Below are 26,777 nucleotides of genomic sequence, written 5' to 3'. Positions count from 1 at the left end.
TCTTTGGTATGGGTATCCACTAGCTAGTAGATGGCCAGCGGCAAAGTCAAAATTGGCTATATCGTAAAAATATATGAAAACCAAAATGTGCTATTTGGTCTTAATTTGGGGTTATGGTTGGACATACGGTTAGCAGTGTGGTTCTGGTTAGATTTAAAATAAAAATGTAAGAAGATAAATTGAAGAAATAGGCTGGTTTATGACTTTGTGTATCTCCCTTAGACCGGTTCGTACATAGAACATTCTAATTCAGGCTGCAAAGGCATCGATTTAATGGCGAGGAGGCGGGGGGGGGGACAGAGATAATATGCATACTTTCTTTATGAAACACCATTTTCCACCACAATAATAGAGTTGCTAATGCTAGTTCCTGATGTTGCGCTCTTCTTCGATGACGTTTAACGGCGGTTGGCATCCAATACACTTGCATTACCGCCACCTACTACTAGTAGTAAACAATGGACCTGATGGGACAGCTCAGAGCTTCTGCTCTTTTCTGTCCATAAGAAACAATTGGGTTGGTGGAAGAGGCAGGGCAGGCCAGGAGCAAGGTAGGAGGGTGTGGTCGAGCACCTACTAGACTGGAGTACAACTCCCTTATACTTTGCTTGAAAAAATAAATAAACAAATATCCTACCATCTAACACTACAAAAAATGAATAAAAATTAACACCACCCTACTCCACTATTTAAATCTATTTAGTCCTACCTCAGGCCAACAACCTTAACACATCCTGTAATTCTTCTGATGTCAAGCCCGCACACCCAAATACCTCTCTGCAGCTGCCACCACAACCTCAATTTTCTGCGACTTAGGTTCCATCCCTGCAGTACAGTTGATAACCATTGCTATAAATGCCCAAAATCCAATTTTCCTGAAACGTGTTGGCATATCCCTCTGTACTGGTACAGATCTACAACTCACACCACTCCTCTCAGGATCCCTCCCCTTGACCCATCTTACTCTACTTTCTTCACTGCCTCAGCATATGGCAACTTCTGCACTACTCTAACCCTGGAAACCTCAACCTGCCTCTCTTGCACTGGACATTTTTTATCCTCAGCCCCATCGGCACCCCTACAACTAACACATTCCATCGGCACCCCTACCTTCCCCAATGCTACACATTCCTTTGTCTCATGCCCTTCTGCACACTTCTCACAACTAGGAACCTCCCTCCAACACACTGCTGCCACATGCCCAAAAGCTTGACACCTGTAACAACGTAATGTATTTGGCACAAAATCTCGTACAGGATAACTTAAATATCCTCACATCACTTTGTTGGGCAAAGACTCAACATCAAAACTCAAAAGAACAGACAATGACTCTTCTGTTTCAAAACTTGCAGCGTTGTCTGCGTCGCACCAAATGACGAGCATCAAAAACACCGGGAATCTTCCCCTTCAGTTGGTCAACTTTTACATTTACTGTTAACCCAGTAATCAATCCTTTCAATGGTGCCATTTTCTTGAGAGCAAAACAATTCACATTTCTTGCCCCCATACGTTTAACGTGGAGTGCCTTCTCCCTCTGACCAGCAGAAACACAAACAATTATCACAAGACCACTTCTGGTTACCCTCACCGATTCCACAGCACCCATCTCTGTTTTAACCCAGCCTGAAACCACAAATGGATCAGCCAAAAGGCAGGGGTCCAGTTTTTCCCAAAACTTCACTCCTACACACTCCTCTTTATCCTGACCCTCGGGCTCACCTACCACCTCCGATACTTCAACCTCATTCACTTCCATTTCTCCTCCTGTCTTCAGCTCAATCTGCTTACACTTTCTACAATTCTTCTTTAACAAATGATCTCCTTTTTTTCCGCCATTTTTAACCAACTCAAGCTCAGCCTCTTCCTTCCTGTCTCTCTTAGACCTCCTCTGCCTCTCTTTTCCCTCCATTCCTCTTCCGTATTCCAAATATACATCTCCTTATGATAATACTGCACTTCTCCTGACATACATCTTGTTCTTGCATTCTCAAGGGATGCCATTTAGCCGGCTGTCACAATCTCCACAATCTTCGTCTTGTTGTTCTTTATCAAAAGCTACAAGCGCGCTCTTCCCTGATGTTGCCCTCCCAGTTCAGCCAGGGGTAAACTAACATAGCAGGCATAGAAAGAAGCCTGAGCGGAGTCCCCACTTCTGTTTTTCAGGGGAAACATAAGTTAGTTAAAAAATACTGTGTCCCTGAAAACCAGAAACATCCGCCAACTTACATTTTTAACCTTTTATTTAACTAGGCAAGTCAGTTAAGAACAAACTCTTATTTTCAATGACAGTCTTGGAACAGTGGGTTAACTGCCTTGTTCAGGGGCAGACTGGGTGGGGTATACAGACTTCTGCAACCTGACTGGCTGAACACAATATGCAACATCTGGGACTAACATTCTCAGCCACTCTAGCATGGTGGTGGGAAAATAGTGTTTCATAAAGAAAGCACATATTTTCCCAGTTTTTTCTGCCTTCTCGCCACTAAATCAAATTACGGAGGAAATCGATGCCTTTGCAGCCTGAATGGAGAATGTTTCATGTAAGAACCGGTCCACCGGGGCTACAAGTGTATATAACCGGCTTCATAGGGGCGGCAGGGTAGCCTAGTGGTTAGAGCGTTGGGCTAGTAACCGAAAGGTTGCAAGTTCAAATCCCCGAGCTGACAAGGTACAAATCTGTCGTTCTGCCCCTGAACAAGGCAGTTAACCCACTGTTCCAAGACTGTCATTGAAAATAAGAGTTTGTTCTTAACTGACTTGCCTAGTTAAATAAAAGGTTAAAAATGTAAGTTGCTCTGGATAAGAGTGTCTGCTAAATGACTTAAATGTTCATACAATGCCTTTGGACGAAAATATGAAATGACTCAATATCGCCATCTGCCAGGCTTTGGGCTAAACTCTGTGGCTGTGACAGCTAGTGTCTCTATTAATGCAAGTTCTACTACACTAACTTAGTGGATAAATGTAAGTCACACAGTCACTATAACATAAGGTCCACTTCCATCAACATGTCAGTTTATTCAAATAATCATTTCAATGTTGTTCATGTGACAGATAATGACAAATTACAATAACTGGCAGTGCTTCACTCCAAAATGATTAAGACATGGCACAGGAAACATTTTGAAAATATAAAGATTTATTTCAAATGTTAGAACAGGAGAACTGGACTAGCAGTTCTGTAGCTATAAGAAAAATACAACTAACAAATCTGAAACATGAGTATAAAAATAAGTAAAGCATATATATCAGCTCTCCAGGTGTTCAATCATTATAACACCCTCTTAATGACAGACACTGACAGTAATACTGAAATATTATGTGCACTCGGATACCATACATTAATTGGTTGTCATCTGGCCATGCTAGAAAATATGGAATAAATGTAACTTTCTAACTATAAATTCTGCTTACTCTTACCCACACCCTAACTCCTGTTTGACTAAATCATGCACTTGCTCAACAGTTATTCTGTATTAGCCAATTCTATCATGGTCATGTAGTGACTACTGCACAAATCCCCTGACCGCCAATTCAGATTGGCCCACTGCCATCAGAGTGAAACGTGAAAAGTCATCAACATAAACAAAAATCAGGCGAGGGGGCATTTCCTCTTTCTAAGGCGTGGGGACTTGGTTGCATTGGTGATGGCATTCATGAGCAGGCCGGAGAGGCACTTAGGGGCGTCCTGGGAGGAGGGAGGGCAGCATTTCTGGAAGACAGCAGGGGAGGAGGGCTTCTCTGCAGAACAGCGGCTCTCTGCCAGCGTCACTAGCTGGGTTCACAGTCAAAGAGAGAAGTTATGAAAACAACAGTATTAAAAAGCCTGCTATATGCTTAGACCTAAAATATAACTTTCAGTCTAAGATCCTGTAGACACTTGATGGCCAATCATGTCCATTTTATCCCATTGGGACAACCTGGTTAATATGAGATATGGGGTTGTCTGAGTCAACCTGCATTATTAAGTGTCAAACTCACCTGTATCTGAACACATGCAGTTCTCTGGTCTGCTGGCAGGGGGCAGCATTGGCCCACTAAGTTCTGGACAGGAAGAGCCACAGGGAACCTGAGAGACCAGATTGCAAGATCATCTCAGTATACTACATCTTTGTTTAATTCGATAATCAAACCAAATCAGTCAAAGGGCTTTGTTAGACAGATATGTACAAATGTCCCTGGATCAAACTAGCTGCTGTAATAAGATACTTGTGAAAGGGGTGGCAGCGTAGCCTAGTGGTTAGTGTGTTGGACTAGTAACCGAAATCCCCGAGCTGTCGTTCTGCCCCTGAACAAGGCAGTTAACCCACTGTTCCTAGGCTGTCGTTGTAAGAATTTGTTTTTAACTGACTTGCCTAGTAAAATTAAAACAATTAATTGTTGTATACTATTGTTTTTAAACTTTTGGTAATCGTCTTTGATACAATACAAATCTGGAATTTTAATGTCATTAACCACGTTTCCATCCACAGTTTTTATGCGAGTAAGCTCATACCGTATAAAACAAAATCACGACAGTTGTAATGGAAACAGGAGTTTTCGGTGAAATGTTCTAAATGCCAACAGATAATGGTTCGTTTGACATGGTGGGATCTTTTTGTGTCTGTAAAATGTATTATGTGAGAAATGGCGGTGGAAACAGCTTTATGTGCAAATATTAATATAATAACCATCATTGCAAAGTAAACTTGTAGTCACGTGATAATATGATGTTGTCCTTCCACTACGACTCAGGAAACTATGCAGATTATTAGGCTACAGATTAAATAAATGATGATGGGTAGTGGGGGTAGTGCACTTTCACTACAGGGTAGTGAAAGTGCACAGTGATGAGCTTGATGTTCCTTTCCAATAAATATTAAGGGTCTTATTCTGGTGACATGGTGATTGATGATTGACTGCCATTTGAAAAATGTAAATATTGGTCGCTGTTATCCATAATAAATCTCATAATGTAGACTAGCCTACCCACACTGTATCTGCTAGAGCACATGTGCCAAGACCAGAGTTGGCACATTTACTATTTATAACAACCGTTTCTGTGACAAATCTATCGGTAGAGTTGGAAATATGATAGAAACAGTGAACTTTAGATTTTTATAATGGGAAATGGAAAAAAATACATTGTGTGCACTACAAAAATCAGCAACAAGTCAGTTTGGTGGAAACATACCACTGGTGGGAAAATGGCAATATTTAAAATCTGTCACCAACTGGATGGAAACCTAGCTACAGTCACCATCTACTACAATGAAATGTACCCTTTCTGAAAGTTCTGGTTCTGTCACCCAGAAAGATAAACAATCAGGCTGGGCAGCATAAAAATGTGACTGAGGAGGAAAAAGGTTAAATTAAACACACACACACGCACACGCACACACACACACACACACACACACACACACACACACACACACACACACACACACACACACACACACACACACACACACAGAGAATAATGCTAAACAAACACACTTACTTCTTCTTGATGATCTTGTATGTTTCACAGATGTGTCCGAGGGTGTGAGTCTGTGGTGCTGCAGTGGCAGAGTCAAGCTTTTGGTCATAGTCTGGATGAGGGGCGCGGGAGGAGAAACAGGTGTACCTCTCCTCACCTTCTCCCACATCACAACACGGGGACTTGCGAAGTCTCCCCTTCTGCTCTTCCTCACAGAACCTGTCAAGCACCTCACGCCACTAAGAGAGGAGAGAGATGAAAAAATATATATTATTGTTCACTGTATAGAGGATAGTAGTTTATACACATGTTTCGGTTTATCAGCCTTCTTCAGTGTAGGTATGAATTGGATCCTTACTTTTCCCACGTTACCAAGTGCAGGTAGGCAGGCCATAGCACGCACACACACACACTGCTCCTTACCTTTCCCTCAGCACAGGGTAGCACGTCCTCCTGTCCCTTACAGCAGTGTTTGAACCCTCTCTCCAGGCGGTTCACGGCTTTTGATTGGCGGGCCAGCCAGCCAAAGCCTGTACGTGGCAGGCACTTGGGGGTGTAGAGAGGGCGGTGCTTGCGTAGACGGCAGACCAATCCGATGTTGTCGAAAGTGGGGCGTCCAGGGGGGAAGCTGATGTTAGAGTCTCTGGGAGAACCTTGGGGGCTCTTCTTGGGCTTCTCCCCTCTGATAGTACGCGGACCGGGCTGGGACCTGGGAGGAAAGGACACAATACATGTAGTCATTAGTTGCCATAAAAAAGGACAATTTGAACTTAACATTAACCCTAAACTAGGGCTGTGGAGGTCATTAAATGTTGTCTGCCGGTGATTGTCATGCAAATAACTTGACAGTAATTGAAAGTTGATTAGGCCTACATAAACACATTTAGAATCTCCTGACTTCCACACATAGCCTACAAGCCACTGATGCCACTGTCAGTCTCACAGTAATTGACAGTTAATTAGGCCTACATAAACACGTTGAGCATCTGACTTCCACGCATAGCATAGCCTACAAGCCACTGATGCAGACCTTAGGAACATCTACATTTGAAAAAGTCTAATAAATCCATTTAATATAGCCTACACCAGCGGTTCCCAAACTTTTTATAGTCCCGTACCCCTTCAGACATTCAACCTCCAGCTGTGTACCCCCTCTAGCACCAGGGTCAGCTCACACTCAAATGTTTTTTGTTGTTGCCATCATTGTAAGCCTGCCACACACACACTGTACGATACATTTATTAAACATAAGAATGAGTGTGAGTTTGTCACAACCCGGGTCGTGGGAAGTGACAAAGAGCTCTTATAGGACCAGGGTACAAATAATAATAAAATAATAATCAATAATTTTGCTCTTTATTTAACCATCTTACATATAAAACCTTATTTGTTAATCGAAAATTGTGAATAACTCACCACAGGTTAATGAAAAAGGTGTGCTTGAAAGGATGCACATAACTCTGCAATGTTGGGTTTGTTTGGAGAGAGTCTCAGTCTTAAATCATATTCCACACACAGTCTGTGCCTGTATTTAGTCTTCATGCTAGTGAGGGCCGAGAATCCACTCTCACATAGGTACATGGTTGCAAAGGGCATCAGTGTCTTAACAGTGCAAATTGCCAAGGCAGGATACTCTGAGTGCAGCCCAATCCAGAAATCTGGCAGTGGCTTCTGATTAAATTACATTTTCACATAACCGTTTGTTGAAACTTCGATGAGGCTCTCTTGTTCAGATATCGGTAAGTGGACTGGAGGCAGGGCATGAAAGGGATAACGAATCCAGTTGTTTGTGTCATCCATTTCAGGAAAGTACCTGCGTAATTGCACACCCAACTCACTCAGGTGCTTCGCTATATCACATTTGACATTGTCCATCAGCTTGAGTTCATTTGCACACAAAAAAATCATACAATGATGGAAAGACCTGTGTGTTGTCCTTGTTAATGCAGACAGAGAAGAGCTCCAACTTCTTAATCATAGCCTCAATTTTGTCCCGCACATTGAATATAGTTGCGGAGTCCCTTGAATCCTAGATTCAGATCATTCAGGCAAGAAAGAACATCACCCAGATAGGCCAGTCGTGTGAGAAACTCGGCATCATGCAAGCAGTCAGACAAGTGAAAATGATGGTCAGTAAAGTAAACTTTAAGCTCGTCTCTCAATTCAAAAAAACGTGTCAATACTTTGCTTCTTGATAACCAGCGCACTTCTGTATTTTGTAAAAGCGTTACATGGTCGCTGCCCTTATCATTGCATAGTGCAGAAAATACACGAGAATTCAAGGGCCTTGCTTTAACAAAGTTAACCATTTTCACTGTAGTGTCCAAAACATCTTTCAAGCTGTCAGGCATTCCCTTGGCAGCAAGAGCCTCTTGGTGGATGCTGCAGTGTACCCAAGTGGCGTCAGGAGCAACTGCTTGCACGCGCGTTACCACTCCACTATGTCTCCCTGTCATGGATTTTGCACCATCAGTACAGATACCAACACATCTTGACTACCAAAGTCCATTTGATGTCACAAAGCTGTCCAGTACTTAAAAAATATCCTCTCCTGTTGTCCTGGTTTCCAGTGGTTTACAGAAGAGGATGTCTTCCTTAATTGACACCCCATAAACGTAACGTACATATACCAGTAGCTGTGCCAGGCCCGCCACGTCTGTTGACTCATCCAGCTGTAACACATAGAATTCACTGGCTTGTATGCGAAGCAGTAATTGTTTCAAAACATCTACTGCCATGTCACTGATGCGTCATGAAACTGTTGTTTGATGAAGGCATTGTCTGTATAGTTTTTTTGGCCTTTTCCCCCAGCATTGTCCCAGCCATATCCGCGGCAGCAGGAAGAATTAAGTCCTCCACAATAGTATGGGGCTTGCCTGTCCTAGCCACTCGGTAGCTCACCATATAAGATGCTTCTAGACCCTTCTTATTAATGCTATCTGTTGCTTTTATACATGTCTTACTACTCGAAAGTCGTCTTAATTCTCGCAAAAAAACCTCCCGTGGCTTATTTTGTTTCTAAATGTCTGTGCAAGAGGTAAGGTTTCATCGAGTTGTGAGATAGTACTTTTGCACATATAATACACTGTGGCTGAGGAAAGGCACTGCTCCCAATATAAGTGAACCCCAAATCAATGTAGTTCTCATCATATTTGCACCTCTTCGATGGTCCAACGTCCCTGTCTGTTGTTCGGTGCTTTCCCGGGTAAGGGGGCAGTAGCTCTTCGGCTACATCAGATTCACAACTGTCAGTGTCCATGCTACCTGGGCTAACAACAAATGTAGAATTACTGATGCTAGCATTGGATGTGCTCGTGGAAGCGGATCAACATGTGTCGTCAATAGGTGCAATACTGCTGGTAGTAGCAGTACCACCAGTAGAGCTGGTATGTGTCTCTATGGACGCGGGCCTTTAAAAAAAAAAACATTTATCAATTTTCGAGCAAACGGAATAAGCAGCAGCTTCGTTTGGCTACATACGGACCATTAGTGGAATTCCCACAAGAGAGTAACGGTTAACGTGATTGGATGTTAGTTATTTGACTAGGCTACCTGTATTTGACATTGTGTTGTTATTTCGCTGAACACTAGGTGGTTTCATTTTATTTTTGGCAGTGAAACGAGGTTACTAAGGCGAGAAAAATATAAATGGACTGTTTGAAAATGGACTGTTGGACTGTTTGAAAATGTGAGGATTTTTTCTTTTTAAGTATTATTATAAAACATTTTTTAAATGTGATTCACACTTTTATTTGGCGTACTCCCGACGACATTGCGTACCCCAGTTTGGGAATACCTGGCCTACACCATCACAATAAATCCAATAAATGTATTTTAGACAGGTCTAAAGAAACATGATATGAAGAAAATGTAGTCTATTTAAGAAGAACAGAATAGCATACTCAGTTGTCCTTATGTCAGTCCCTGATCAGACTATGCCATATGGCTGTGGGCTACACTAGTTCATTTAGCAGACAAGATTGTCTTAGAATACCGTGGCATTATTTTATAGTATAAAGAACACAATGAACATAGCTGAAATAAAATAGAAAATATATTTTCTCCAAAGGATTTCCAAGAAAGTACGCATATGCAGCTATTTTTTCATTAACAAACAAACAGGTCCTCCTACAGTGAATTCGGAAAGTATTCAGCACAGGTGACTTTTTCCAAATTTTGTTATGTTACAGCCTTATTCTAAAATGGATGAAAGAAAACACATTCTCAATCTACAAACAATACCCCATATTCAGAAAGCAAAAACAGGTTGTTGTAAATTTTTGCTAATTTATTACAAATAAAAAACATAAATACCTTATTTACATAGAGTACCAGTCAAAAGTTTGGACACACCTACTCATAAAGATTTTTCTTTATTTTTACTATTTTCTACACTGTAGAATAATAGTGAAGACATCAAAACTATGAAATAACACATATGGAATTATGTAGTAATCAAAAATGTGTTAAACAAATAAAAATATATTTTATATTTGAAATTCTTCAAAGTAGTCACCCTTTGCCTTGATGACAGCTATGCACTCTTAGCATTCTCTCAACCAGCTTCACCTGGAATGCTTTCCAACAGTCTTGAAGGAGTTCCCACATATGCTTAGCATGCGTGTCGAAACTTTTGACTGGTGCTGTAAGTATTCTGACCCTTTGCTATGAGATTCAAAATTGAGCTCAGGTGCTTCCTGTTTCCATTGATCATCCTTGAGATGTTTCTACAACTTGGAATCCACCTGTGGTAAATTAATTTGATTGGACATGATTTGGAAAGGCACACACCTGTTTATATAAGGTCCCACATGTTTTTTTTTTTAAGGGGTGGATCAGCTTGATATTGCGGAAAGAATGTTGCTTCCATCAATGTAATTGTCTGCATCATTTCCAATCCCCCATATTTTTTGGGTAAATATATATATCCATACACGCATGCATACATATACACATACTGTATATACATACACATACCTATATAGACATACATACTTTTTTTTAGAATATACCTTTATTAATATTCCCAGCAACCCCTACCACCGATCCCCCAATTGGAGTAAACTAATAAACACTTCTGCTTTTACCTTCAATTTATACATCTTATACACATTTTACAGACACAGTCTACTTTACAATAGTTCTCTCTTGTTTGTTCTTAGTCCTTCCTCTATTTCTGATGTCCATCCAGTTTGATTTCTATTTGTAACTGTGCTATTTCACAAAAGTTCCGAACCTATATACATTTTACAGATCCCGTATGTTTTACATTGTTTATCTTGTTATTAGTCCCATCCTTCAGCCCCATTCAACCCCTCCCATCTATCTCTCAACATCATCCATTTCGGGTTTTCTATTTGCCATATATTTTTCAACTGTGCTGTGATGCTTCACAAAAGAATTGAACCTTCCTATTCTCATAGCTTCTACAGATTGTACATTTTATAATAAACATTTTTGCTAAAATAATTATTATATTATTGATTGATTGACTATCGTTTTTCAAATCACCCAGTATTGCTATCTGCAGCGTTAGTTCTAGGCAAATGTTGCAATTCTTCAGCCAATCCTGGACCTGTGACCAAAAACGAGCTACATATGGTCAATACCAAAATAAATGATCTAATGACTCTGCCTCCTCACAGCAGAATATGCAGAGCTGGGAAGATTGTATCCCCCATATATATAACATTCTATTAGTTGCAAGAATTTTGTATAGTAATTTAAATTGAAAAATGTGAAGTTTTGAATCCGGCGTTGTTTTGCGTATCAATTCATAAACCATGTGCCATGGAATGGGTACATCGAAAATCTCTTCCCAACTATTTTGCAATTTATATGGCACAGCTGTCAGTTTTTTGGTCCTTAACAGATCGGTTTCGACCTTTACCATTCCCGGGGGTGAAAATATGAAATTGTCTGTGTCTGTAGAAGAGTCACGTTTCCGTTTTGAAATCGGTTCCACTGTCTTACTCTCCTTCATGTTTGGGTGTTGCTTGTTTTCGTAATATTTGTCGATAAATGTCTCTAGTCTTAAGATTTGTTTTGTGTTATTATCCAGATTGAAGGTTATCACCCACCAGATTATGTAGTGCTGATATTTTAGTCTAACTTGCCGATATTGAATATTACATTTTATCTTGAGGTGCTCTACATAACTTCGTTCAGTCCGCCATTACCTTTACGTCCGCCCTCTCTCTAACACCTGTTTTGATTGCAGTGATTAAAATTATGGTTTGTGAGTCCCACAGTTGGCAGTGCACGTCAGAGCAAAATCCAAGCCATGGGTTCGAAGGAATTGTCCAAAGAGCTCCGAGACAGGATTGTGTCGAGGGACAGATCTGGGGAAGGGTACCAAAACATTTCTGCAGCATTGAAGGTCCCCAAGAACACAGTGGGCTCCATCATTCTTAAATGGAAGAAGTTTGGAACCACCAAGACTCTTCCTAGAGCTGGCCATCCGGGCCAAACTGAGCAATCAGGGGAGAACGGCCTTGGTCAGGGAGGTGCCCAAGAACCCGATGGTTACTCTGACAGAACTCCAGAGTTCCTCTGTGGAGATGGTTGTCCTTCTGGAAGGTTCTCCCGTCTCTGCAGTACTCCCCCAAACAGGCCTTTACGGTAGAGCGGCCAGACAGAAGTCACTCCTCAGTAAAAGGCACATGACATTCCGCTTGGAGTTTGCCCAACGGCACCTAAAGGAATCTCAGATCATGAGAAACAAGATTCTCTGGTCTGATGAAACCAAAACTGAACTTTTGGCCTGAATGCAAAGTGTCACGTCTGGAAGAAACCTGGCACCATCCCTATAGTGAAGCATGGTGGTGGCAGCATCATGCTGTGGGGAGGGTTTTCAGCGGCAGGGACTGGAAGACTAGTCAGGGTCTAGGGAAAGATGAATGGTGCAAAGTACAGAGATCCTTGATGAGAACCTGCTCCAGAGCACTCAGGACCTCAGACTGGGACAAAGGTTCACCTTCCTATAGGACAACGACCCTAAGCACTGAATGTCCTTGAGTGGCCGAGCCAGAGCCTGGACTTGAACCCGATCGAACATCTCTGTTGAGACCTGAAAATAGCTGTGCGGCCAACGCTCCCCATTCAACCTGACAGAGCTTGAGAGGATCTGCAGAGAAGACTGGGAGAAACTCCCCAAATACAAGTGTGCCAAGCTTGTAGCGTCATACCCAAGAAGAATCAAGGCTGTAGTCGCTGTGTAACGGCAGCCTTCCTTCTCTTCAAGAGAAGAGGAGGTGTAGCAGGGATCGGACCAACACGCAGCGTAGCCAGTGCTCAACATGTTTAATACGAACGATAAACGTGAACACTTAACAAATACAAAATAATAAATGTGGCAAACCGATACAGTCCTAGCTGGTGCAGAGAAAACACAGAGAGAGGAAACAACCACCCACAAATCCCCAACACAAAACAAGCCACCTATATATGATTCCCAATCAGGGACAACGATTGACAGCTGCCTCTGATTGAGAACCATATTAGGCCGAACACAGAAACAGACAAACTAGACACACAACATAGAATGCCCACCCAGCTCACGTCCTGACCAACACTAAAACAAGCAAAACACACAAGAACTATGGTCAGAACGTGACACGCTGCCAAAGGTGCTTCAACAAAATACTGAGTAATGGGTCTGAATACTTATGTAAAAGTCACATTTCTGTATAAAAATAAATACATGTTTTTGCATTATGGGGTATTGTGTGTAGATTGAGGGGGTAAAAGCGATTTAATCCAGTTTAGAATAAGGCTGTAACATAACAAAATATGGAAAAAGTCAAGGGGTCTGAATACTTCCGAATGCACTTTATATGCTTAATTTTGAGTTATTTATGCAACTTTAGTTGTCATACAAATGTTAGGCTATAGGTTTTGATATTTAATAGGTTCTAAGTCTGCATGATGCGACTGATGATGCTTTTGAAAAAAGCAGGAAAGGCATGTGCTCTGCTCTGTTTCTTGCGCAGGCTGCACACACTTCATCATTCACAATTTGACAAGCACTTGATAATATTCTCACCCATCAGACTATTCTTAATTTAATCTGATCTTTACATATACCTACTAATATGTGTAGAATTACTTTTGATTAGAATGGCCCACCTCTTCCAGTTTAGATGGACGTCATATTCTATTTGTGCCCTTCTCGTAGGCCTATTATATAGACAGTGTCGTTTTTTATTGAAATTGTTGCCACTGTCAGCAGAATAGGCTACCCTTTAACTTGTCCTATTAAAAACATATTCTGCTCATGTCTCCAGTCATAAATAGTTTAGTAGAAATGCATGAAATGTGTTTATAAAAAGACAACATTTTTCCCGTTCAAAGAAAGAATAAACGTAGGCCTATCTGATACAGCCTAGCCATACTCTAGTCTATGCTATACACGCTCACCCATGCATTGAATGGTACTTTTTTGCAAACAATGATTGAGTTCTATTATTAGCCTAAATTATGACCATCCAATCTACTTACATTTCCAATAGTAGGCTATTTTACATAAGAAACAGCATTATATGCATGTAATGCTTTATTATAAAAGGTGCATTTTTATGGTGAAACATATCTTCCCCAAACATGAAACTCACGCACTGCCTATGTATGCCAGTTAGGCTACACCGGTTGTAAAGCAGATGAATGTGCTTCATTTTAAGAATTGAGACATAAATATATCAGCACAAGAAAGCTGTGATCCTCTTTTATATAGTGGCCAGTCAAAACTCTGTTTTCACACCCAACTGTGCAATGACTGGGTTTATAAGAACACATGTTTCACTAGACCTGTAGGCTATGTGCTCTCTTACCGTGTCCCAGGAGTTCTAGGTCTGTAGGCTATGTGCTCTCTTACCGTGTCCCAGGGGTTCTAGGTCTGTAGGCTATGTGCTCTCTTACCGTGTCCCAGGGGTTCTAGGTCTGTAGGCTATGTGCTCTCTTACCGTGTCCCAGGGGTTCTAGGTCTGTAGGCTATGTGCTCTCTTACCGTGTCCCAGGGCTTCTAGGTCTGTAGGCTATGTGCTCTCTTACCGTGTCCCAGGAGTTCTAGGTCTGTAGGCTATGTGCTCTCTTACCGTCTCCCAGGGGTTCTAGGTCTGTAGGCTATGTGCTCTCTTACCGTGTCCCAGGGGTTCTAGGTCTGTAGGCTATGTGCTCTCTTACCGTCTCCCAGGGGTTCTAGGTCTGTAGGCTATGTGCTCTCTTACCGTGTCCCAGGGGTTCTAGGTCTGTAGGCTATGTGCTCTCTTACCGTGTCCCAGGGGTTCTAGGTCTGTAGGCTATGTGCTCTCTTACCGTGTCCCAGGGGTTCTAGGTCTGTAGGCTATGTGCTCTCTTACCGTGTCCCAGGGGTTCTAGGTCTGTAGGCTATGTGCTCTCTTAGGACACGGTAAGGTCTGCAGGCTGTGTTTGGAGTTATTTGGCCACGTTAGTTATGATACAAACCTTATCAAAACATATAGGCCTATGGGCTAGGCTACATGACGTGCGATTTGAAAAAGTAGGACTAAAAAAGGCACGCGCTGTGTCTTGCCGAACTGCACATGCAGAGAATCATTAAGTGATAATACATCATTCACAAGTGATAATATTGTCACCCATCAGACTATTTTAATCTTGTCTTTACACATACTAAATAATATATGTGTGAAATGTGTTGTGATTTAGAATGGACCATTATCATGCACCTATTGGAATAGGGGAGCTTTTCCCATAGTTCATTTTCATGCAGCCAGGTAGGTTATACTCCTGTTGTAAATCGAAGCAATGTGCTTAATATTTGGAAAGTTGAGAAATAAATATAGTAGGCCTGGCCTATAGAAAGCTGATGGGATCCTCTTTTTAAAAGAGGCCATAAAAATTGTTTTGTCGATTGCATAGCCTATAGAACTGTTGTGCAACATGAGCTCATGGGTTCTCACGAAGTGTTTGATTAGATTTTCGATTACATTTCTATTGATGTCAGAGTGATTAGCGAGACAGTAAGGTGCTGAGTACCAGCACATTAGCAACTGACTGTTAGCAAGTTTGGTACTCTACTAATGACCATCAGAGCGCAGTTTTGGAGAAGCCTAGTTACCGTGACTAAACAGTGTCATGACGTTGGGTTGGGGGTAGGTTTATGACAGTCATAAATACCTCTTTCCCCCTTTTTCTCTCTCCCTACTATAACTGATGTGACATAAGAAAACCCATTGGTTAACATAGAGATTCTGAGAACATCAGAAGTTGGGGGGGAAATGAACTATATTGTGGTAATCCGACCAACTGAACATATGCGGTGGTACTTAAGGTATATTATGTCAGTTCGGTTGCCCTCTGACACATTCTCATCAATGATAGAATGACATAAACTCTACTGTGGAAAGTCTAAACGTCAGAGGTATCGGATTCACATGGAATTGTTGTTTAATTCAAATGTTTGAATATGAAATTATTTGTGAAGAGATTAAATGTAATTTTAGCTTCCAAATGAGAGATTTGGATTTTCATAAATTTGGGCTTCTGCTCAACTAGGGGCCCGCCCCTGTGAAGAGACATGGGTTATAAACTTTTCAGACACACCCCTCTCCCTCCACTATAAAAGCCATTGACAAAAATATAACTTCCTGTTCCGGGTACATTTAGGATGACGATCCGATGTCAGAATGGTTCAGATAATAACTACAGAACTAAGCCAACATCAGCATGGACTTTGGTTGTAAATGGTATGAACTTTGAACTCGTATTCACTACAGAAGTGATACCTCCTAGCCGTTGAGTTAGCAACAGCTGCTACAAACGTAGGTTAGGAAGGACAGTCAGAGTATCCCGTCTACTACACACGACGTTACTCCAACGTATCCAGTGACCACCAGAGACATTCTTCAAAGGACAGAGGACTCGGGTTGGCGATACGGTCTTCCATCTACCACCAACCTACTGAAGCGCAGCTCAGAGTAAATATTTATTGCATTTTCCTTTTTCAAATGGGCGGTAATTTAGAATGCATAAGATACTGTTTTTTACGATAGCACAGCTCGCCTATGTTCCAGTCTCCCGCTCTTTCACTAAAATCCCGCCCCTTCCCTTTGTGTAACAAGCTGTCATATCTATTCTGCCCGCTAGGGACGTTTTCTTTATGACGGCACTTTGCAATCAAGTTATGATTTAATTGTGTATGTGTGTTTCTGTGTGATTAGTTAGGTATTTAGTAAATAAATAATTAAACCCAATTTTGTATTGCTGATTCACCTTGTTAGCCAGGATTCTTGCAGATAACCAAGGATTTACCACTTTCAGATGAGACTGAATAAAATGACGATTAATGTGACTGCTATGGATGTAAAATATTACTAAATCTTTAAGAGTTTATTCGGAAGATAACAGCTCTATAAATATTCTTTCGTGGTGTCCCTCTCGTTAATTAATATTTACATGATTAGTTCAATCAGGTAATATTAATTACGGAGAAATTATTTTATAGAATAGCATGTCATAGCAATTAATCTGGCATAGTCAAAGACACGACAACAGTCACTTAATACCGTCACCATAACAGCCCTACCCTAAACCTAAAGTAAACCAGTCTCTCTCTCTCCTTACTTGTGACAAGTGTTGGGGTTAAAGGTGAAGCCAGGTTCAGGTATGGGGGAGGAGCCTGCCCCCTGGGTGGTCGGCAGGTAGTTGGGGTTTGGGGTTTGGCTATGGAAACAGCTCAGTCTGGCCCCGCCCTGTTTCTGGCAGCAGTGGTGGTGGCGTGTCTTCACTAAGAACTCATCAGTACAGAATGTGGACAGGGTCTGTTCCCACTGTGAGTGACATACACAAACATCAATTCACATATGAGAAATAGAGATAAAAGAAGTCCTAAAATGGTGAAGGTACAGCTTTAGCCCTCAAGGGCCTGACTCATGAACACCTTCCCCTCTACACAGCTATACAGATAGACGCCAAGGCTGATCTGTTGTGTCTGTATGGGCTTTCCTTCTCCTGAGTCTCATCTTCCCTATGCATCCTCTGTCTTCACTACTACTGTCTCAGGTTGGGTTAAATGCAGAAGACACATTTCAGTTGAATGCATTCAGTTGTACAACTGACTAGGTGTCCCCCTTTTCCTTATCTTCCCTAGACATCCTCATCACTGTCTCATCTTCCCTAGCCATCGTCTGTCCTCATCAATACTACATCTGTGCACATAGAAAGCGGTTCTGTTGGTACAATAGGAGTGAACGGACCAGAACTGAACACGACAGGACAGAATGGAACAGGACAGAATCCAATGTTGCCACAGAAACACTCACCGCCTGTGTAACGCAGCACAGCATCACTTCCTGGACCTGCTGTGTCCCGTTCCTATGGCAACATGCGCTGTACCAGGACTCTATCCGGTTGACGGCGTCACCTTGACGACGAAGGTAGCCAAAGCCTGTCTGGGGTAAGGAGTAGGCAGGGTACCGGGGACGACGGCTGCTATAGAGACAGATGGCCTGGAGGTTGTTAGGGGATGGCTGACCGGGGGGGAAGAGGACACTGGGGTGGGAATCCCCAAACGAGCGAGGCCCAGCCATCGGCCGACCTCCAGGTGTAAAGTCTGTGTCCAGGTGCAGGGTGATCTCCCTCTGGGTCATGTCTACGTCAGCTGCCCTGGAGCCCGCTGGGAACACACACTTCTGTTACTGTACCTCCCTCACACGGGATACAACACACACGTCATACTCCATTGGCTGTGTGATATGAAGTATACCAGCAGGGAAGGCATCGCCACCCACCTCTCTCCTTGAGCAGGTAAGACTTCACATGTTCATGGGTGACCTCTCTCTGCTCCATGCCAGGAAACTCTACACAGTGACAGACAGGAGTTAGTACTGACAGCCATACACTAATAACATGTCATGTGCCTACACTGTATTAATTACATGGCAGAATGGCATGGGCATAGGAGAGGATGTGTCCCAAATACTTTGGAATACTTTCCTTCTCTCGTCTCCTTTCTTTCATTAACACTGATAGATCTGTGAATAGGCTGGATAGAACAAAACCCACCTCTCCTATGGGTTACAGTTAGAACACACTCACCTATGGGTTACAGTTAGTTATGGTTAGAACAAACTCACCTATGGGTTACAGTTAGAACACACTCACCTGTGGGTTACTTAGTTATGGTTAGAACACACTCACCTATGGGTTACAGTTAGAACACACTCACCTGTGGGTTACAGTTAGTTATGGTAAGAACACACTCACCTATGGGTTACAGTTAGAACACACTCACCTATGGGTTACAGTTAGAACACACTCACCTGTGGGTTACTTAGTTATGGTAAGAACACACTCACCTATGGGTTACAGTTAGAACACACTCACCTATGTGTTACAGTTAGAACACACTCACCTATGGGTTACAGTTAGAACACACTCACCTATGGGTTATAGTTAGAACACACTCACCTATGGGTTACTTAGTTATGGTAAGAACACACTCACCTATGGGTTACAGTTAGAACACACTCACCTGTGGGTTACTTAGTTATGGTAAGAACACACTCACCTATGGGTTACAGTTAGAACACACTCACCTATGGGTTACAGTTAGAACACACTCACCTGTGGGTTACTTAGTTATGGTAAGAACACACTCACCTATGGGTTACAGTTAGAACACACTCACCTATGGGTTACAGTTAGTTATGGTAAGAACACACTCACCTATGGGTTACAGTTAGAACACACTCACCTATGGGTTACAGTTAGAACACACTCACCTGTGGGTTACTTAGTTATGGTAAGAACACACTCACCTATGGGTTATAGTTAGAACACACTCACCTATGGGTTACTTAGTTATGGTAAGAACACACTCACCTATGGGTTACAGTTAGAACACACTCACCTGTGGGTTACTTAGTTATGGTAAGAACACACTCACCTATGGGTTACAGTTAGAACACACTCACCTATGGGTTACAGTTAGAAAAACTCACCTATGGGTTACTTAGTTATGGTAAGAACACACTCACCTATGGGTTACAGTTAGAACACACTCACCTATGGGTTACAGTTAGAACACACTCACCTATGGGTTACAGTTAGAAAAACTCACCTATGGGTTACTTAGTTATGGTAAGAACACACTCACCTATGGGTTACAGTTAGAACACACTCACCTATGGGTTACAGTTAGAACACACTCACCTATGGGTTACAGTTAGAACACACTCACCTATGGGTTACTTAGTTATGGTAAGAACACACTCACCTATGGGTTACAGTTAGAACACACTCACCTATGGGTTACTTAGTTATGGTAAGAACACACTCACCTATGGGTTACAGTTAGAACACACTCACCTATGGGTTACTTAGTTATGGTAAGAACACACTCACCTATGGGTTACAGTTAGAACACACTCACCTATGGGTTACAGTTAGAACACACTCACCTATGGGTTACAGTTAGTTATGGTTAGAACACACTCACCTATGGGTTACAGTTAGAACACACTCACCTATGGGTTACAGTTAGTTATGGTTAGAACACACTCACCTATGGGTTACAGTTAGAACACACTCACCTATGGGTTACTTAGTTATGGTTAAAACACACTCACCTATGGGTTACAGTTAGAACACACTCACCTATGGGTTACAGTTAGTTATGGTTAGAACACACTCACCTATGGGTTACAGTTAGAACACACTCACCTGTGGGTTACAGTTAGTTATGGTAAGAACACACTCACCTATGGGTTACAGTTAGAACACACTCACCTATGGGTTACAGTTAGAACACACTCACCTGTGGGTTACTTAGTTATGGTAAGAACACACTCACCTATGGGTTACAGTTAGAACACACTCACCTATGGGTTACAGTTAGAACACACTCACCTATGGGTTACTTAGTTATGGTAAGAACATACTCACCTATGGGTTACAGTTAGAACACACTCACCTATGGGTTACAGTTAGAACACACTCACCTGTGGGTTACTTAGTTATGGTAAGAACACACTCACCTATGGGTTACAGTTAGAACACACTCACCTATGGGTTACTTAGTTATGGTAAGAACACACTCACCTATGGGTTACAGTTAGAACACACTCACCTGTGGGTTACTTAGTTATGGTAAGAACACACTCACCTATGGGTTACAGTTAGAACACACTCACCTATGGGTTACAGTTAGAACCCACTCACCTATGGGTTACAGTTAGAACACACTCACCTATGGGTTACTTAGTTATGGTAAGAACACACTCACCTATGGGTTACAGTTAGAACACACTCACCTATGGGTTACTTAGTTATGGTAAGAACACACTCACCTATGGGTTACAGTTAGAACACACTCACCTATGGGTTACTTAGTTATGGTAAGAACACACTCACCTATGGGTTACAGTTAGAACACACTCACCTATGGGTTACTTAGTTATGGTAAGAACACACTCACCTATGGGTTACAGTTAGAACACACTCACCTGTGGGTTACTTAGTTATGGTAAGAACACACTCACCTATGGGTTACAGTTAGAACACACTCACCTATGGGTTACTTAGTTATGGTAAGAACACACTCACCTATGGGTTACAGTTAGAACACACTCACCTGTGGGTTACTTAGTTATGGTAAGAACACACTCACCTATGGGTTACAGTTAGAACACACTCACCTGTGGGTTACTTAGTTATGGTAAGAACACACTCACCTATGGGTTACAGTTAGAACACACTCACCTATGGGTTACAGTTAGAACACACTCACCTATGGGTTACAGTTAGAACACACTCACCTATGGGTTACAGTTAGAACACACTCACCTATGGGTTACTTAGTTATGGTAAGAACACACTCACCTATGGGTTACAGTTAGAACACACTCACCTACGGGTTACTTAGTTATGGTAAGAACACACTCACCTATGGGCTCCCAGAGTCCCCCAAAGTCCACCTCCCTCTGGGTCATATCAGGCTCCAGCTGACTCGCCCCTGGAAGACATATACACACAGCACTGTGAGGGCATTGAAACACACACACATACTACATTTCACACACACTATATTTCACACTAACCTTGCAGGAGCTCCTCTAGGTCAAAGGAGGCCTCTCGCTGTAACATGTCAGGCTTATCTATGGAAGGGATGAGAGAATGTAAACACAGACATAAAAACACAGAGACCGGCACACACGTCCACTGGTTACTACATAAGCCATCACACTCTGACCATGTAATGCCAGTACTGTTGTCCACCACCTAGATTTCACATAGAAATATGACCTATAGATATGTTATTCTCATTGAAAGCAAGTCTAAGAAGCGGAAGATCTGTTCTTTGTGTACTATTTCTATCATTCCCATTTCTTAAGTTACATTTTTGCTTCTGGTTTTGTATACCAGCTTCAAACAGCTGAAAATACAAATATTTTGGTTATTGAAAATGTATTTCATAGCGGTTTAGATGGTACAATGATTCTCTACACTATACATTGCTTGTTTTGTCACAAACTGAAAATAGGCTAACTATTAGAATTTTATCAAGCAGGAAATTGCGGGGCCACTTCTGCATATTGCACCTTTAATTAACATGGTGGAATTCTTTAGTCTAGATGTTTGTTACACCCAAAATAATAGTTATACTGTTAGTAGACTTGGACAAAGTTGTTCCACACTAAACTGGTGGAATGGAATGTATCACGTCCAACAAATAATGTTTTTCTTCATGATCTTGATAGGGCATAAAAATGGCCTCTTCTGCGCACTTCTAACAGACCATGCACGGACAGAAGGTGAGCCATAAACATACCAGTACATAAAACAAGGATAGAAAGAACTGATGATTACATGCAAAAACCTCGTAGGCTACAAACCTTCAGATGCCGCGGACACCAGCACTAATGCACACCAGCAGGCTAGAGCCCAAGACCAACCCATTTCGAGTACTGACACGGGAGGTGTCTGATATCCTTGTCCTCTTTCACAGGACTGTTTCCACTCTCTCTGTTTCGCCCCTTTTCACCACCCCACTCTCTTTCCCTGTGTTTCGCAAAGTCGTTCCAAAGCCACGTCAAGTTCAGGAAACGACCCTTGAGCGTCAAATCAAGGTCCTTCCTTTTCAAACCGTTAAGTCTTTTTGGAGCGGTATGAAATAGAGAATGAGAGTTGTGAGAGGGCATAGATACATGTATGTTTGTTTTGTGATTGGTGGGAAAAGAAGGAGGGATATTTTCCACCATGAGTCAGCAGTGGCGTGTTTTCATGGAAGGAAGCCAGGCTTTTCCCAAAAATGGACTAATAAAATAAATATATAATTATCCTTCATTTCGCAAGAGGCAGAATTTATCACACTGGAGAAAGCATCGGAAACAACGCCTCTCTGTATGTGTAGAGTCGAATGCAAGGGAAGCCAGCAAGCATTTGCCCTCCCTTGATAAAACAAGTATAAAGTCATAGCCAATCAGTGTTGAGTAACTCTCTGTGGTTCTAAATCAATAGTTGTTTAGGAGCCTGAAAATAATACTTTTTTAACCTTAACATAAAATATTCTTCATTAGGAATGATATAAACATTAAAGTATCGTTAAGAAATTCTCAGCAATCTAAATCGGAGTACATTTTACATCAGTACTAAACACAATTATCACGTTGACACTGAGCATACTCAAATTGGTCAGCATGGTGGAAATAACTATTTCCATTCCTATAACATCATCTGTAGAAACTCAAATTATCTTGTTGGACAAATCCAGGTAGTGACTCCCGGTTTAAGTAACATTTCTTCCGTTTGGTGCCTAATGAACATGACCCAGGACAAGCATCATGATCCCACTATTTATAAGGGCAATGCCTATGGACTCTATGTGCCATTAGCACAAACCTGCTATAGTTCCTGAGTATTATCATTATCATCAAATTGTAATTTGTCAATGGGATATAGGTCAAATAGATTAGGAACAGATTCACTCTCAGGATCAGAGGGTTCCCCCTCTCCATTCAGCAGGGGCATGGTGACAACACACAACTTCTACTAAAGCTGTTGGGCAGTCACAATCAGCATAACAACAATCAATCCATAATACATTAATTGCTCCACTCATATAGTTATTTATTTACAAAAAAAATCTTTCAGTTTCCAAATCATAATTAAAACCCAATTAATAATCCAACCCAAATTTAGAATTACAATACTTAGTGATTCACGTTAGTTCTATCACTCAAAGTTAAATCCTTCGACTTAACACACACTGACAGAATGTACATTTACATACAATATATTCATCTTATAATTCTAGTATTAACTTTTCTCATCACGGTCATAATTACAGATCAGTATCTTAATGCATTCTTAGTCTAAATTACTATACTTCTTGCAGTGTGTAGACCTCTACAATCAACTTGATACCCCAAATAAACAATTTAGGGCAACCCTAAATCAATTATGGGCACAGTTGACCAACCCCCCCCCTTCAGGCACTTATTCTTTGTTGTCATCTTCAGATAGCTTCAGTTCAAAGTGGATGGCCCATGATAATGTCCCAATTTCACTGTCTCACTTGGGCCGCCTTTACCACCCATTATGTCTTGTCCATTTGCCAACCAGTACACCAGCAACATGAGAAACGTTTGCCAACCAGTACACCAGCAACATGAGAAACGTTTGCCAACCAGTACACCAGCAACATGAGAAACGTTTGCCAACCAGTATACCAGCAACATGAGAAACGTTTGCCAACCAGTACACCAGCAGCATGAGAAACGTTTGGAACGGATCTCTCTCCATGCTCCCTCCACATGGACTCATGTCGCACTCTTGAGAGAAAAGGCATGACAGAAAAGGCAGTTGATAGCTTCGACTGGATGCTGTGTACAAGTTGCTGGTTCGGACTCAGGACTCAGGACTCAGGTCTCAGGACTCAGGACTCAGGTCTCAGGTCTCAGGTCTCAGGTAGAAGTGGTGAAGGACCATACTGAACACCATTGTCATGTCTTTGGCATCATTAAACTGAAGACTGTTTAGTTTATCAAATCAATTCTCTGTAATTATTATTACTTGATTAACTAATCAGGTAGATGTAATTAACTAGGAAGTCGGGGCACCAAGGAAAATATTCAGATTACAAAGTTATAATTTTCCTAACTTTCAGATATTTTAATATCTGATCAATTAGTCTTCTAATTAATGAATTATTCTTTACCTCACGTTAGTCTCATTCCAAACATCGTAAATTGTTGGTTATCTGCACGAACCCAGTCTTCACTATGAGTCATCCATACATCAATTTTCTCAATCATTTATTTATTAACTAACTAAATAATCACAGAAATGCAAACGCAAACAAACAAGCAGATATGGTTACAGGAAATGATAGGGGAATGTGCCCTAGTGGGCTAAACCGGCATAGCGGCTTGTTAGACAAAGGGACTGAGAAGGGCGCGAAAGATAAAAGACACTACAAAGTTGATAATTATAACAATTGAAATGCTAATCCTTTGCACATGAACGCTCACTCATTCGGGAATAATTGCAATCAATATATATATTTACGCTCAGTGTGTCGTCGGGATCTCTGTTGCAAAGTTTGTTTCTGTTGGAGAGTTTGTCCGCCCTCTCTCTCTCTACCGTGGTTAGAATGGATAGTTCAGAGTAACATTCAGCAATGTTGTTATAGAATAGATGTTTCGGCGGTTGTCGGTTTTCGCATTCACGGGTACATAATTTCTAGCTGCAGACTAGTAATTAGTATCGAAGAGTAGCTCTTATTCTGTCGGGTCGATAGTCTCAGAGTTTAACCACGTGGTATGGTTAAAAGATTCAGCATTCTACTCAAACCTTAACTCCCTCTGTGATGAGGTACTGGTCTGAAACCTTAGCCCTCTCGTGGTTATCGAGGTAAGCTGGTCTGAAGTTGATTCTCCAGGTGGGGGTTGTATTCGGAAGAGCAGAAAAAGGCTGTCCCATGATGCCAGATCAATGTCTGTGCTCATTGGGCGGGCCAATGACTTAGTTAACTTTAAAGGGAATTGGGTTCCCTTTCATTAAACAGTTTAAAATTACATTACATAATTTCACAAATAGTTTCATCTTTACTCATTCATTTTATACAACAATTAGATGCAAGCCTCATAACTGAGACTCTTGTATAAACAGAGTTATGGTAATGTGGCTGTATTGTCTCTCATAAGTTTCACAAACATTAACTTCTTCTGGCTGCAAGGGCAGTATTGAGTAGCTCTGATAAAAGGTGCCCATTTCAAACGGCCTCGTACTCAATTCTTGCTCGTACAATATGCATATTATTATTACTATTGGATAGAAAACACTCTCTAGTTTCTAAAACCATTTGAATTATATCTGTGAGTAAAACAGAACTCATTTGGCACAAACTTCCTGACCAGGAAGTGGAAAGTCTGAAAACTATGCTCTGTTCTAGGTCCTGCCTATAAATGGGCATGATACGTATTAGTATACATGCACGTCATACACCTTCCCCTAGATGTCAAGAGGCAGTGAGAGAAGAAATGGAGTGTTTATCTTGGTCTGAGGTGGAATAAATCCTCTTGGAATGACGTGTCACCCATTTCCTGTTTTCTGGAAAGCGCGAGGATGGACTTGGAATTGCCTTCTGAAAAGCTGTCGTTATAGGCGACTACTATCTCCGGCTTTGATTTTATTTGATACATGTGACAAAATCATCGTAAAGTATGTTTTTTCAATATAGTGTTATTAGATTATTGAAATTTATTCGGGACGTTAGGCGTGTTGCGTTGTGTGCCTTTGTTCAGGAAGGAGAGCTTCGCGCCACTTGGCTAGTGCGCTTGCTAATTCAAGAGGGAAAAAGGACGTTCTAAATCCAAACAACGATTGTTCTTGACAAAGGACCTCTTGTACAACATTCTGATGGAAGCTCATCAAAAGTAGGACCCATTTTATGATGCTATTTCATATATCTGTCGAACTGTGTACTATTAGTTTTGCGCCCAGGTTTTGGGCACTCGCTCGCCATAACGTAAGCCTTATGTCGTAATGAAGTTATTTTTAGAATTCTAACACTGCGATTGCATTAAGAACTAGTGTATCTATCATTTCCTATACAACATGTATTTTTTTGTAATGTTTATGAATAGTTATTTGGTCAGAATATGTGAGAGTCAGAAAAATATCCGGACGTTCTGGGAAAAAGATGCTACCTTAGCACAATGTGTAACCACTGATTTCAGCTCTAAATATGCACATTTTCGAACAAAACATAGATTTATTGTATAACATGTTATAAGACTGTCATCTGATGAAGTTGTTTCTTGGTTAGTTTAGTTGG

The 26,777-nt window shown here is 41.4% G+C and overlaps 1 protein-coding gene across 1 annotated transcript; it reads right to left on the bottom strand.

Moving 5' to 3' along the window:
• Positions 1–3,117: 3,117 nt before the first annotated feature.
• On the bottom strand, positions 3,118–22,656 carry LOC120031021 (extracellular matrix protein 1-like). Its single transcript, XM_038976542.1, has 10 exons — positions 22,333–22,656; positions 21,538–21,594; positions 21,384–21,452; positions 18,229–18,297; positions 17,761–18,113; positions 17,063–17,268; positions 5,885–6,170; positions 5,483–5,700; positions 3,982–4,069; positions 3,118–3,775 (listed from the first exon to the last, which is right to left on the bottom strand). The coding sequence occupies exons 1-10, from the start codon at positions 22,394–22,396 to the stop codon at positions 3,593–3,595; spliced, it is 1,593 nt and encodes a 530-aa protein (XP_038832470.1). The 5' UTR covers positions 22,397–22,656; the 3' UTR covers positions 3,118–3,592.
• Positions 22,657–26,777: the final 4,121 nt, after the last annotated feature.

Source organism: Salvelinus namaycush, chromosome 37 (assembly GCF_016432855.1).
Source record: "Salvelinus namaycush isolate Seneca chromosome 37, SaNama_1.0, whole genome shotgun sequence".
Classification (NCBI taxonomy): domain Eukaryota; kingdom Metazoa; phylum Chordata; class Actinopteri; order Salmoniformes; family Salmonidae; genus Salvelinus; species Salvelinus namaycush.
Note: the sequence above shows the minus strand (reverse complement) of the source record. Positions and strands in the feature narration are given on the sequence as shown.